This window comes from Podarcis tiliguerta (assembly GCF_965153285.1).
Source record: "Podarcis tiliguerta genome assembly, chromosome: 2".
Taxonomy (NCBI): Eukaryota; Metazoa; Chordata; class Lepidosauria; order Squamata; family Lacertidae; genus Podarcis; species Podarcis tiliguerta.
In genome coordinates this window covers 24,942,708-24,957,729 of record NC_139535.1, presented here as the reverse complement: position 1 = coordinate 24,957,729, position 15,022 = coordinate 24,942,708, and the positions used below count along the sequence as shown (strand labels likewise).

The window sequence follows — 15,022 nt, the reverse complement described above, 5'->3', positions numbered from 1 at the left end:
ATGCAGGCATGGGATGAGAGATGTCTGCGTACCCCTGGGTTGCAAATCTTCCTTGGTTTCCCAGCAGATGGTCGCATTCAGTCCAGGCTCTCAAAATGGGACAGTCAAAGGCAGATGGATCTAACATTGGCTGTAGGAATCCTCCACTGTGGCATGTAAATTCAAGCTTTAACCTTCCTCTGTAGCTTGACATCGAATTTTGCCTTTTTAATGTATTTTACAGTACTATACATATTTGCCAGGCTTTTCAGTAGTGGCCCCCTATCTTCGGAAAGATGGATCAATGCTGGCATTTTGTTTGCTTGGTCGTCTCCCCCCCTCCCCCATCAATCGCCTTTTATTTCTCCAGGCATTTTTGAGTATTAATTTTCTGCAGCAGTTGAAATTTTTTTTTGGGGGGGGAGGAATCAGTGTTCGAAACTCCCATTGTTCTAGGTGCATTTTGCGACAGGGAATTTCATTAACGTGAGCAGTTTCTGAGCTCTGGGCACAGTACTGCACCTAAGATTTCAGATTAAAACTGAAGAGTGGAAGGAAAGGGGGTCCTTTTTCTGCCTCCTCGCTTCCATCCGCTCTCTGAAGACTGGAAAAGAGACCCTCTTAAAAACATTAGGAGGGTGGGCAGGGGAAAGACTAGGCCATGTGAAAAATGAACAGTTCATTCATTTTCAGCTTTGTATTCTTGTTACTAAAAAAGTGTGCATAGGCACTCCATTGCTGCGCCCATAACCTAGGTTTAAGGTGCCATTTAGCTCTTAGCTTTCATATCTCAGTTTCTAACACTGGGGGGGGGGGGATATTTGGTAGTCGAATCCGTGGGGGGACATAGGCAGATGTGCTTTATTGTGTGACCCCCTTAATAATGTTTTCAGCATTTTACTTTGTGTTGGATTTTCATTTTTTGAAAGTTCCTTTGAATCTTTTGTGGGAACATAGGAAACTGCTTTCTCCTGACTCAGGCCATTGTCCATCTAGCTCAGCATTGTCCGCACTGGCTGTCAGCAGGTCTCCAGGGTTGCAGGAAAGAGTCTCTCCCACCTGGAGATACTGGGAACCTGGGACGTTCCACATGCAAAGCAGATGCTCTACCACTGAACTATAGCTCTTCTCCAACAACTCACAAACTGAGATAATAATAATAATAATAATAATAATAATAATAATAATAATAATAATTTATTTATTTATTTATTTATACCCCGCCCTCCCCTGCCAGAGCCGGGCTCAGGGCGGCTAACACCAGTAAAATTACAAAAAAAACATAATAGGGGGGAAAACCCAATTTAAAATACAGGATAAATTGTGATTTAAAATGCAGCCTCATTTTAAAAGTAGCCCATAGATGAAAACTGTAAGCGGAGGGAAACATAAGGGTCAGACTCAGTCCAAACCAAAGGCCAGGCGGAACAGCTCTGTCTTGCAGGCCCTGCGGAAAGATGTCAAGTCCCACAGGGTCCTAGTCTCTTGTGACAGAGCGTTCCACCAAGTCGGGGCCAGTACTGAAAAGGCCCTGGCCCTAGTTGAGACCAATCTAACCACCTTGCGGCTTGGGACCTCCAAAGTGTTGTCATTTGTGGACCTTAAGGTCCTCCGCGGGGCATACCGGGAGAGGCGGTCCCATAGGTACGTGGGTCCTAGGCTGTATTAAAATGATACTCAGATGTAAGTCCCCATCAGAGGGCATTAGAATTGCACTGCTAATACCTTCCTTCGATACATTTCACAACCCCTCTTGTAAAGCCTATTGTGGAAGGTTCCATTAGTTAACGGAAAGAGAGAAAGAAGGGAGGATGTAAAAAATCATGTCAAATTCCTGTCACTCTGGTTCGGTGATCTCCTCCTGTCCCACACCTTTGCTTTTATCTAAGCTGTGGCCATTCCAGTTAGCATACTTCCAGCTAATACAGTACAGCTCCTTTTGTAAACAAAAGTGGAGGAGATCGGCCCTTGCGGTTGCTAAGCAACTGTGGGCTCCCGTCAGGGCCGGTGTCATACATAAGCAACCTGGGCCATGCAAAATATCCGGGCCTGTGCTTCAGCAGTTGCTGCGGGGGCTAACTGAGGGAAAGGCGAGGGAATAAAATGAGGTTGTGCAAGGAGCGGGCAGGGGGTATGGTTGAAGGACACGCAAAGGCAGATGACAAGACGTGAGACTCTTCAGGCAGCCATCAACCTGCCATAACTTCTTACCTTACAAATCGTTGGCCGCCCCAAAGGGAAGAGTAACAATGTCAGAGAGAAAGTGTTTCACCTACCTTCAGTACAGACAGGAGTGCTTTTGCTTGCTGTCAAGCCTTGCCATTTCTGCATCAGTTTGCTGTTAAAAGAAAAAGTCTGCACACACAAAAATTCCTCAGCATTTTAGTGCACGTTCTCCTAATACGGTATACACATCCAACGCGGAGAAGTGTGAATTTTGAAAGACAGCTGAATTTCAATTTGCGTATTGATCCTCAATGTGCAAATTGGGTATGTTCACATTAAAATGCAAACCATATTTCTTCCCATCTCTCTGGCTGGACTAGGGAGGCAGGTAATTTCTCTCCTCCTTCAGTACCCCAAGAGCCTGCCAATAATCATAATGCAAATAGGCAGAGGGCCTACAGACCATGAGAATCTTAACGTGGAAGGACTTCTAAAACACAAATGCATACACACAAACATGGTGTCTTCAGCTTTCCTAGAGCCAAGCTGCTGAATTGAGTCACTCCCCATCGCTGGTTTGGGGCAGGCAGCTTTAGTTCAGCTTTAGTCACATGTATAATTTGGTTACCCCCCTAACATTCTGTCGCTGGTCTTTTAACTTAAGCAGACAGCTCTCTGTGAAACTCATATGATTATTGGCAGATTGAGGAGAACGGCCTTTGTAAGTGTGGGAACATCCTTTTTAAGAGGCAGTGAGTTTGCCATACTATTTTTGGGCCCAGGCTTTTCTTCTTTCTTTTCTGCACCTCTGCTTTTGAAATCACATCTTGCCCCGAAAGCAATCTTTGTGGCTAATGAAGGCATGCCAGCCGACGCACGACGGCCTGTCAGATGCTTGAACTTATATAAAAACAGACGTTCTGAAATTTCCAAGTATTATCTCAGATGATTGGGGCCCAATTCAGAAAGGACGCAAATTAATAAGGATATAGTATGATTTATAGCCTGCGATAATCTGTTGTGACTTGGCAATTAAAGGCTATGATTGCAGTGCTCTGCCTGGTTGCCTGTGCTTCGCACCATTGAAAGGAGTGGGGTAAACAGCTAATCTGTATGCTAATGGTTAGCCCATGAACAGGCCATTGAGATCTAGACTTTGTTCTTCAGATGGTGTAAACCGAAATGTCTGTCACCTTAGTATAGTGAGTGGTACCAATCTAAGCCATCTGGACATCAAGCTGTGGTGATAGTGATTTGTTTTTTGGTTTTTATTTTCATTTACAAATATATGTCTAATGACACCCACAGAGAACTTTTTAAAATCCGCTGTCAGTGTTCCAACAGTAGTTCCTTATATAGTTGGGTCTAGAAAGGGCTATCATTCATCACCATGCAATGACACATTTTGTCTAGCTGTGCTAGAGTACAAGGAGGCTTAAATAATGCCTCACTGGAATGTCATGGCTCTTTCTGCTAGATGCTGACATTTGGGGGGGGCAGGGATTTATTAGCTGCTGCAATGTATTCTTCATACAGTATTTTCATTGGACGTCATAGAGAATATAAAAGGGATTTCAGTGCACCCAAGGTTTCGTGGGCTCCTCTTACGTCAGGGGGAAGGAACTTGGGTGTAAGATAAGAAAAGAAAGTTGTGGATGGTGCCTTGCACTTTAATCTCAGGGAAGGAAATATGCAGCCTTGTTGTGTTTTTTAAGGTGCCTGGAGGCAGGACTTGTGGGAGGGGGAAATGCCTGCAGAAAGTATGATTTGCCCGGTAGGTTTCCAGAATTGTCAGCCTATGGGAGAAGGGGAGAAACAGGCAAAAACTCAGGACAATGCGTTATGCATGACTCAAGTTCTCACTCTCTGTGGTTTTGGTCAGCAACAAAATTTCTTGAAGGGTCACTATGGCCTAGTTTGCACAATCATATCTTGGGCTACATAAGTCAGGATATGCCTAAACTGCATGCCCTGAGTTGTATATTGCAGTCACCAGCCAGATGCTTATGGAAAGCCCACAAACAGGACTGCTTAGGTTCCCTGGTGGCTGGTACACAGAGGCAGGCGGCTTCTCATCCTGGAAGTGGCAAATAATTATCAGGACAATGAGTGACTTTCCAGGATCCCATCCTGGTTTCCTAAGCCATGATGTAAAGGAGAGGTATGCGGTCATATACAACCATTCCCCGGTGCTTTGCTTTGCCCAGTGAGTGAGTTCCTAAACCACTGTTAACCACAGCTTCCTGTTACGTACGAACCCAGAAATTACTGCTAGTAACCTATGACAGAAGGAGCTGGCATGGTGCCGTCCAGCTGTATTTCACTACAACTCCCATCAGGATAATGGGAGTTATAGTCCACAACAGCTGGTGTTAGCTAAACTGACCCATAATATTAAGCCATGGTTTAATTATGGCATAATATCCTGACTCATTTGTCAACATTTTTTTAATTAGGGGTAGAGCACATTTTTAATTAAGTTTCGTTTGGGCAAAGCAACATTTTTCACAATACTGATTTCTACCAGGTAAATACTAAAGACAATGCCGTATTGCGTTTTCTTCTTTCAGGTAAAGTAGTTATTTGCTAGAATTGTGACAGATCTCACAAATATCAGTTATGTACATTAATATCTGAACAGCAAGATTGTTTTCACTGTATACATGATAAGTGCTACTAACATCTGCCTCTAAGGAGCTATTACTACCTTGCTAGGATATTGACTCATTACTAATAGGGAGAAGTCCTCCAGTTCTATTTAGCTTAGCTCATTTTGTATCAGTCTTCTATATTATCACAGCATTCCTGAAAATGAACGCCCTTAAGTATGAGAAACAAGGGATAAACTCCTTTTTGAAATACATTAAAGGGAACGGTTTCGTATAGATTCCTCTGGCTATGATTCTGCTATTCCACTATTCCATAAGGAATGCAGAGGATAAGCAGTGTTATTAATCACAATGCAAAGCACCACACCACATGGGAAGCATTCGGGTACAGATCAAGCTCTCACTCGCTGTATCCTCACCTTGTCGTGGTGAGTGGGCTTGCACGTTCCTATGACCCTTGTGAGCGAAGCTGTCAGGAATCTCGTACTCCCAGCAGGGTTACCCAAGGCCAAAGGGAAGTGCGCTGCACATATCGTCAAAAGTAAGATTCCATTCTGGTTGCTGTTGCCAGTTCCCAATAGTCCCAGGCCACAGATCGAAATCTCGCCCAACTTTTGCATTGAAATCACCAAAGAGGTGATTTTATCTTCCTTAGGCATCTCTGATAGGACAGTATCCAGCTGAGAGTAAAATTTTTCTTTAATGTCTTCATCGGCATCCAGTGTTGGTGCACAAGGGCTTATAATAGTAGCCTGCTGGATTTGGTGAGTGTTATTTGAAGGGTTGAGAGTCGCTCATTAATGCTGGTAGGGACTTCTGACAGGAGCTTCACAAGATCGTTTTTGATAGCGAAGCCTACCCCATGTATTTGACATTCTTGTTCAGCTAGACCTTCCCAGAAGAATGCGTAACCTCCATTTTCTTCCTTCGGTTGTCCCTCGCCTGCTCTTCGAGTCTCTTGAAGCGCTGCAATATTGATGTTAAAACATTGCAGCTCTCTTGCAATGATGGCAGTTCTGTTTTCAGAACACTTGTTATCTGTGTTATCCGGCAAAGTGCGTATATTCCATGTTCCAAAGTTCGACTGTCTTTTACGACCGCCGGGGGGTGACCCCACTGGGCGCAGTAATCCAGTCAGAGGAAAAGGAAGGCAGACTATGTTTAGGGCACCTTTTCTAGCCCCTCCCCCTTTTGGGGGTGAGCAGAGTGGATCCTAAAAAAGCGCTCCAATTGGAGAACCGCCTTTACCAAAGGTGTCATGGGCTTTGAAGACACTCAAACTCAAGATGCAAGGGAGAAACGTGCTAAGAGGAAGGCACACTTGGCAAAACCACACCGTGATCAACTCCTGCCCGGAAACCAATGTCCCCACTGTGGAAGGACATGGGGATCCAGAATTGGCCTCCACAGTCACTTACGGAATCATTGTTAAAACCATATTTATGGAAGACAATCTTACTCAGCTACGAGTGATCGCCAAAGAAGAACAGATAAAGTTGCATTGTGTTCCACTTTTTCAACTTATAAAACTAGCCTTTCATAACTGTTTATAACCCCCCCCCCCAAAAAAAAAACCAACACTAAAGCGTGCAACACTGAAGAAGCCCTTTTTAAAGTTGTTTACTCAATAAAGAATGGTGATTTGCCAGGGGGTGCATTGTAATTGACAACTAGCTGTAAATGTAAGAAAATGATATGAAATTGTTATTTGCAGTAAAATGATAATTTGTGTTGAATTGAAGGACATTTTGCTTTGATAGATACAGCATTATTGGGTTTATAAAGTTGTTTTTAATAACTCTTATATTAACAAGTGCTCTAAAACTTGTTAAACTAATACTTGCAAATTTTATTCATGATCTCTGTATTTCAAGTATTTTATAAGTTCAAGGAAGCTTAAAGATACTACATTACTGGATTCTAAAGTGTTGCTTAATGGTCCTTGCATTATTAGCAAAAGCCAATCTTCAAAAATGCTAAATGTCATCCGTAATATCTGTGTTTTAGCTACAAACCTTCTTGACTTTTAAACTTTTTTCTTGGTAAAATTAATTATCCTCTTCTGCACACACTCAAACTGCCTTTCAGGATCTACTAATGAGCAAAAAAGGGACACGGGTGGCGCTGTGCTCTAAACCACTGAGCCCAGGGCTTGCCAATTAGAAGGTTGGCGGTTCGAATCCCCGCGACGGGGTGAGCTCCCGTTGTTCGGTCCCAGTTCCTGCCAACCTAGCAGTTCGAAAGCACGTCAAAGTGCAAGTAGATAAATAGGTACCGCTCCGGCGGGAAGGTAAACGGGATTTCTGTGTGCTGCTCTGGTTTCGCCAGAAGTGGCTTAGACATGCTGTCCACATGACCTGGAAAAACTGTCTGCGGACAAAACCAGATCCCTTGGCCAGTAAAGCGAGATGAGTGCTGCAACCCCAGAGTCGTTCATGACTGGACTTATCTGTCAGGGGTCTTTTACCTTTACTTTTAATGAGCAATAATATCTCATCCATTTGCCATATTCAGGCAGCAATTCCATGTATACTTGCCAGGGAGTAAGTCCAGTTGAGTTGTGGGACTTACTTCCGTGTAAACAATGTGTAGGATTGGACTGGAGTACTATCAGTATGTCGTTGGTAACACATTCCCTGTGAATAAGTGAGCTCAGTGAGACTGACTCACAAATATAAGATTGTTCACGTACTCCAGACATTATTATTGCTTACTTTTATATGATTTTAATGAATCTTCTAAAAACAAGGACAAATGAAACTATTTTTCCTAACCTTCATTAGGATTAGCTTTAGACTGGATATGTTAAAATAATTCCAAAAGCAATAGCAAATTAGTATGGGGGGGGGGGGAGAAATAAAGTGGAAAGATAGTTAGCTATACACATACACTTAAGTCTGCTTTAGTAGCTGTGGGGAAGCTTGTAGCACGATGTGGGAAGAGGGACATATGCAGCAACCTTATAATGATCCTGTTACTCCATAGTTTTCAACAATGGCAACCTTTCTGCCTCTCTGCTTTGTTTATCTGCAAGTGCCACCTTTTGCCACTCTTGCAATTTTCTGGATCAGATCCATTCTTCATTTTTCTATGGAGCTGTTGGAACCAGTTGTGACATTCAATAAGTTGATAATTTCACACAGGTCTTCTCTATGTGACTGTGATCTGTCATTTACCTCACACAATGGAAGGAGAAAAACGTTTGCACAAGGAGTTCTGTACATGTAGCTGTGCACTGAGTAATTCTGCTAGAATCCCATAGCTGGAAATGTTTCTTCTTGTTTCTGTAAGGCCTGTGGCCCTGTGACATGTTTCCTTACAAAAAGGTGAATTCGGTGGCTTAAATGCTTGGCTGGCCCTAATGTGATACAGAATTGAGGTGGCTGCCTCAGTTAACAGATTCTCGACAGCACTAAACGGTAGCTTTATTGTCAGTTATATTCTTCTTTTAGTGGGTGAGTTGGAAAAGTGATCTTGTGTATGTGCTTTTACCTTCTGTCCTGTAGAAAGTAATGCACACTGATTTTGAGTGTGTTACCCTAATGGAAAAGATGTGAAACAACTGAGATTACTTCAGTCATATCAGTTATCAACACAGCATAAGAATTTACATGCATTTATGTTACATACAGGGACGTGGGTGGCACTGTGGGTTAAACCACAGAGCCTAGGACTTGCTGATCAGAAGGTCGGCGGTTTGAATCCCCGCGACGGGGTGAGCTCCCGTTGCTCGGTCCCTGCTCCTGCCAACCTAGCAGTTTGAAAGCACATCAAAGTGCTAGTAGATTAATAGGTACCGCTCCGGTGGGAAGGTAAACAGTGTTTCTGTGTGCTGCTCTGGTTCGCCGGAAGCGGCTTAGTCATGCTGGCCACATGACCCAGAAGCTGTACACCGGCTCCCTTGGCCAATAAAGCGAGATGAGCGCCACAACCCCAGAGTCGGCCACGACTGGACCTAATGGTCAGGGGTCCCTTTACCTTTATGTTATATACACTGCCCTGAGATGGTTTATATCTTTAAAGATAGCATGAAAACATTTTTAAATAAATACTGCTTATGTGGAAGTGAGGTGCCACTCAGGCCCACAAGGGTCTTGGTCTAGTCCTGCTGAAAACCACTGGCATGTAGCATTTCAGCATTTCCTACAAAACAGCAATGGGAACTATCTTTCTTAGGATTCAGGCCTCTTCCAGACTGTTGCTGTTTTGCTGGTGAGATTCAGTCTGCTCAGTCGAAGTGTGATTGGCACTCTGGCGCAACAAACTTGCTTTTTTTTAAAAAAAGGCCTTTGTGACAAGGAAAGCACTGGGGGGAAATGCAGTGGAAAGTGGGGGGTAACAGTTGCATTATGCAATATCATATACAGGGCCGGATTTAGGTTTGATGAGGCCCATAGCTACTGAAGGTAATGGGGCACTTTATACGTCCAGCTGTCCTTTGTCAACAACAAATTGTCACTGTTTTTTGTGTTGAATATATACTACAGTATGTGGTAATTTATGGACCCAATAGGTATCTAAAGCCGTTTGCACATGTTGCCCTGCAACCAGTCCATGCAGAATGTAGGCACCCTATATATAGAAATGAGCAAACCAGTGATATTTCAGGGAGCAGGCTAGCAGGCGGGGCCCATTACTTATAGGAGCCTACACAACACTAAACACTGTTGCTGTAGGTAGGTTTTATTTTATTTGTTTGTTTTTTCTTATATTTTGGAAATGTACATCCAGGTTTTTTTTCCCTTTAATTTTTTTGGGGGGCCCCCAAGAGAGTGGGGCCCTAAGCTATAGCTTGTTTAGCTTATACGTAAATCCAGCACTGATCATATAACCTCCACACAAGCGAATCATAATAAAAGCTCAATAAAGAGTAGGGGTTGTGTAACCTTCACACAAACTTGTGAAAACAAATCAGAGTGAACGTTCAATGAACAGGTTGCCTTGAGGAGACCTCACAACTTTTTTTTAAAAAAAAAATCTGAACTAAAAACTTTCAATGTTGGAGACTGGGTGTGAAAATAGGCAAAACTTTTGAGCCTTACTTTTTGTGCCTCTTCAGTGCTCAGTGTCCTGTGGGAGAGGAGTTCAGCAGAGAAGCGTTGTCTGCCACCTTGGTACTCACAAAACAGCTAGCGACACTGAATGCAGTCAGTCCAGCAGGCCAGCTTCTGAACAAGAATGCCAAATGGCGGGATGTGCCTCTTACAGCTGGAAAACGGAGGATTGGCAAGATGTAAGTAGACTATTTATTTATTTATAAAGTTATTCATTACGCTTTGCCTTTTATATTTATATATTATTAAGGTGATTTCAGCTAAAAGAGAGAGTGATACAGGAAAAAAAGAAGGAAAAGTGAGAAGGAGAAAAACAACAACAAAGATACACATAAAAGCGAAAATATGGGGAGGGGGGCAATATCCTATATTCTCATATAAAGGTAAAGGGACCCCTGACCGTTAGGTCCAGTCGTAGCCAACTCTGGGGTTGCGGCACTCATCTCGCTTTATTGGCCGAGGGAGCCGGCGTACAGCTTCTGGGTCATGTGGCCAGCATGACTGAGCTGCTTTTGGCGAACCAGAGCAGCGCACGAAAACGCCGTTTACCTTCCCGCCAGAGCGGTACCTATTTATCTACTTGCACTTTGATGTGCTTTCAAACTGCTAGGTTGGCAGGAGCTGGGACTGAACAACAGGAGCTCACCCCATCGAGGGGATTTGAACCGCCGACCTTCTGATCGGCAAGACCTAGGTTCTGTGGTTTAGACCACAGCGCCACCCGCGTCCTGGATATTCCCATATATTCTTGTATAAATTGGTACAGTATAGTGTTATTGCCCTGGTGTTTATGTAAATGCTAATAGCCTACTACGTTTTCCGTTGTGCCATTGATAACTTCCATAAAAATATTCTCCTCTGAAAGATTTAACTTTTTCTGCCTAGTCATAGTTACACAGTCCAGCACATTCTCCCCAAACTTGTTAAGTAAAGAACACTGTACAAACATGTGTTTCAGAGAGGCATTGTCCTTACCACATCTCCAACACTGAGCTACCTTAGCTAACCCTTTTTTATACTACTGTACTTGAGTCCAATAAACTCTAAATATTGTTTTCTGTTGTATTAATATTAATTTAAAATCTAATGACACCTTAGGTATTGAAGCTAATACATTTTCCCAGTAGCTGGGTAATAATGTAAGGTCCAATTCTTTATTCCAATCATCTCTTACAGTCTGCATATTAAACTTGTGTGTTGTTAATAGATACGTATAAAAAGCAATTGCTGGCTTTTTATTTTTGAATGAGTTGTCCAATTGCTCCAAAATCTCAGGTATCTCGGAAGCTGAAAGGGCTGACGGCCCAAACACACTTGTTAAAAGATGTTGTAATTGAAGATATTTCCATTGGACTGCATCTGATAGGTGATATTTTTGTCTTAAAACAGCAAAAGTATAAAAGTCACCTTCCCTATCTATATCAGTTTTTCCAATGTCAATACATCTGCTTCCATCCAGTTTTCCCATGTCACCATCTATTTTTGCAGTTCTTCGTGTGCAGTTTCCCCACAGAGTAATTTAGCATGTGAAAATGGATCAAATTTGTTTTTATTAGCCAGTATGTTCCATATTCTTCTAAGTGATTTAATTGTTTCCAGATGTAAGCAGACTATAATGTGGTGGGACTATGCTAACATTGAATCAGAGCAAAGGTGTTCCTGATACTCTTTGCCATCACATTTGTCTTTGTGGGGAGTTAGACGGCACAGAGAGATGATGGGATAGTTGGCCGGTTAAAAACATACTGTCACCATGCTTCGTGTATCAGGTCATTGCAAAGGTTGAATCCTTGAGTGGGAGGGGGGACACTTGAGATCCCCAAAGAACATGTGGGGTACAAAAAGACACAAATAAGTAGCACTGAACAGATTAGCCATCAACTATATGTAGAATAAGGGACGCGGGTGGTGTTGTGGGTTAAACTACAGAGCCTAGGACTTGCCGATCAGAAGGTTGGCGGTTTGAATTCCCACGACAGGGTGAGCTCCCATTGCTCGGTCCCTGCTCCTGCCAACCTAGCAGTTCGAAAGCTCGTCAAAAGTGCAAGTAGATAAATAGGTACCACTCTGGCGGGAAGATAAACAGCGTTTCCATGTGCTGCTCTGGTTCCCCAGAAGCGGCTTAGTCATGCTGGCCACATGACCCGGAAGCTGTACGCTGGTTCCCTCGGCCAATAAAGCGAGATGAGCACAGCAACCCCAGAGTCGGTCACGACTGGACCTAATGGTTAGGGGTCCCTTTACCTTTACCTATAGGTATAATAAGATCTCCCTCCGAGTCCCTACACCAGTGTGGTGGCTTTCTCCTTTCTCTAGAAACCTTGTTTATGACCAAGTCTCCATGACCAAGTCTGGAGATACGCTTTGGAAAATGAGCCCATCTTTGCAAAATGCCCCCTTTTTAATGCTTACCAAGTGTTCAGTGCTGCAGCACGAGCCAGTAGGAACACATGTGGCAGATTTATTACAGAAGCACTGACACACACCTGTTGGACCTAGCATGCAGTGAGAAAGTTTATCGGTTCTGCTGTGCTAGCTAAATCCTGCATTAGCGCTTTTCATTTGGCAAGCAGACATAGAGTAGACGTGCTGCTGTGGGCAAGAGTCGGCTCGATCATCGGAATGTTAGTTCAGGCAAACGCTAAGCATTAAGTTCTTAAGGAAACACCAGGACATGTTCACAAACCTATTAATGCTGGTGACTTGGTTTGTTAATTAAAGCAGGAAGCTTAATTTTCAGAAGGTAAAAGGCAGAGCTTTTTAAATGAGAAGTGTTTGATCTACCCCACATTAGAAGTGGACGGCATAAGCAGATTTAATTACCACTATGCATGGCATATGATTACCAGGGTTGTTGTTCTTTTCATCAATATAATCTACTGAGCTGATACACGATAATTGAAGAAAGCAAGTTTGTTCTATTAAAAAAAGCGCCTCTTTAAATAATTTTAAATGTAAGATCACCTTCCTTTGAATACAATTACTTTGTTTTTAATTTTGCTATTCTAGAAACAGATTTCAATACTGTCCCCATTGGTAGTGAATAGCTATTGTAATGCCAGATATTGTGGTCCACATCTCCCATCGGCACTGGTCAGGGGCCACACTGGCTGCAGCTGATAGGAATTGTAATCTAAAACATCTGGAGAACAACGTATTAGGAAAAGGCAATAGTGTATATATTTCCGATATATGCCAAACCTAGGATACATCTGGATGTGTCTGGGCAGAATCTAGAAATGGTCATTCTCTTTGAGTGTGTCTCACACTGGCTGACTGGAGGCATGGTTCTGGGCAGTCAACCAGCTCTAGAAATGACTGCTTAGATCCCCAAATCGTTCATGTCAGGCTGGCCCTTTTGAATCCAATGGCTACATTCACACGACAATTTTTTCTGTTTCCCCAAGTTTCCCTAATTTTCTGCATTATTGTTCAGCTTTCAAATGACATAAAAGCCACTTACAGAAATACATCAGAATGTGGCACAAATTTAGTGCTTATTTCCCTTTTACTTGGTCCAAAAAGACACCTGTTTGCAAAAAACAAAAAAACCACATAAATGAGCACTAAATATGTTCTGTTTACTCCACTATACTTTCAAAAGTGGTTTTTGTGTGGTATGAAAGCTCAGATATAATGGGGGAAATGGAATAAGCTGCTGTGTGAATGCAACCTTGGTCTATTCACTTGTGTCTGAGCATATCCAAGTGCTTGGAATTCACCTGGAAAATTCACCTGTAGCTCATCTTTTGCAAACAGGGTCAGGCATCTTTCTATGTGAATACGCACCATCTAGTACAAAACAGTGATGTACCAGCACATGTGCTGACACATGTGGTTATAAATGAATCTAAAAACAAAAGTCTGCCTTAAAAGTTTTGTTGTGGTGCTTTTAAAAATGTTTCTCCAGAGCCTTCTAAAAATGGATCTGATTATGGAAAAGGTTATAAGGTGGAGAATAACTTGTCGTTATTCGGAAGCAAGGAGAAGGGATGTACCAGAAAGTTCTGGGTGTCTGTGGCTTTATAGCAGCCAGCATTTGTTAATCTTGCCCTACACAGTCAAGATTTCACAGCAGATTAGTAAAAGAAAGAAATAGCAAATAGAAACCTCTGTTAGCTTGTATAAATAGAGAACTCTCCTTCTTGCCCCTCTCTTGTCTTCCCATTCCTTTGTTTCGTAAACATTTTCTAGACAGGTAGATCAGATGCTTGTGGGATTATGAGGCATGTATGAGAAAAGGAAAGCAAGAAACAGAATATTTTTTAAAAAATCAAATTAAAATCAAACAGCCTGAAAAGGAGAGGAGACAGTGTGTGAGAGAGGGTACATTGTGGGTGTATAGTGGTATTTGTTTCAAAGGGTGTGTAGCTCTTAACAGATTAAAAGTATACATTTGTAATACATACTTGAGTTACGCAAACACAGAATAAAGTTGTAAGTGAGTCTGAAGGATTGTTTGCCTAACACACTCTCACACAAATATATATATACAGTATTTTGTGTGTGTAAAATGTTATCACCATGAGGGCACTTTTGCATTAACTGGCATGGTCTCCTCAGGTTGTTGAATTCCATGTTCAGTATATCTTTCCTTCTAGCACATTCACCGTTGCATAAAACACTTTCTTCCTCCCCCTTTACTTGGGAGAGAAAGGAAGAATAAAAAGCAACTCCCAGTTCTTCAGATTCTGAAGGAACAAACTTTCCTCAGAGAGCAGAGAGAATGTTCAAGGTGAAGTCAACAGCTCTCTCCTTCAGATTTGCTTGTCCTCGAATTCCCACAATATGTTGCATTAACAGCATACACGGCAGAGTTTCTTACCCTCAGCTAACTCCCACATCAGTTGTGGGCCCCAGGGATGGTTTTTATATATAGAAAAGATACACATTCTGACATTCTGCTGCTGTCTTAAGGTCCAGAGATACTCTTATCCTGTGCAGTGACAAGTGAGGATCAATAGAAGCTCCAAGGACACACTTACTTCAAGTGGTGTAAAAGTTTTGTGGCTTGAGCTTCACTACAATGGCTCACAGCCTAGTTCTTCCTGTAAGCAAGAAACAAAGGAGGACTCAGCCTTGAACTGTTGTCTCCTGCAGAACTGCTTGTAAAAAAGATGGTGTGGAAGATTGTAGGAAGCACAGTGCGAACAGAACACATTGAAACAGATCCAGGTAGCACATTTAAAGATCACCAAATAGCATGCACTGGCA

General features: G+C 42.5%; 1 protein-coding gene and 1 long non-coding RNA gene across 8 annotated transcripts in view; one reads left to right on the top strand and one right to left on the bottom strand.

Moving 5' to 3' along the window:
- The window catches only part of LOC310671071, a 49,287-nt gene that overhangs the window by 8,147 nt on the left and 26,118 nt on the right, over window positions 1-15,022 (bottom strand). For 2 of the 4 annotated variants that reach the window (XR_014507742.1, XR_014507743.1), the window contains exons 4-6: window positions 14,794-14,856; window positions 9,797-9,962; window positions 2,256-2,334 (exon numbers count right to left, since the gene is read on the bottom strand). This is a non-coding gene — a long non-coding RNA (uncharacterized lncRNA). The other 2 variants (XR_014507745.1, XR_014507746.1) reach the window with 2 other exon arrangements.
- Window positions 1-15,022, top strand: part of ADAMTS9 (ADAM metallopeptidase with thrombospondin type 1 motif 9) — a 140,737-nt gene that overhangs the window by 104,312 nt on the left and 21,403 nt on the right. For all 4 annotated transcript variants that reach the window (XR_014507509.1, XM_083424539.1, XM_083424538.1 and 1 more), the window contains one exon: window positions 9,814-9,987. Coding sequence is in view for 3 of the 4 variants with exons in the window: in XM_083424539.1 (XP_083280665.1) it covers window positions 9,814-9,987 (174 nt within the window). In the remaining variant the exon portion in view is untranslated. The remainder of the gene's footprint in view (window positions 1-9,813; window positions 9,988-15,022) is intronic.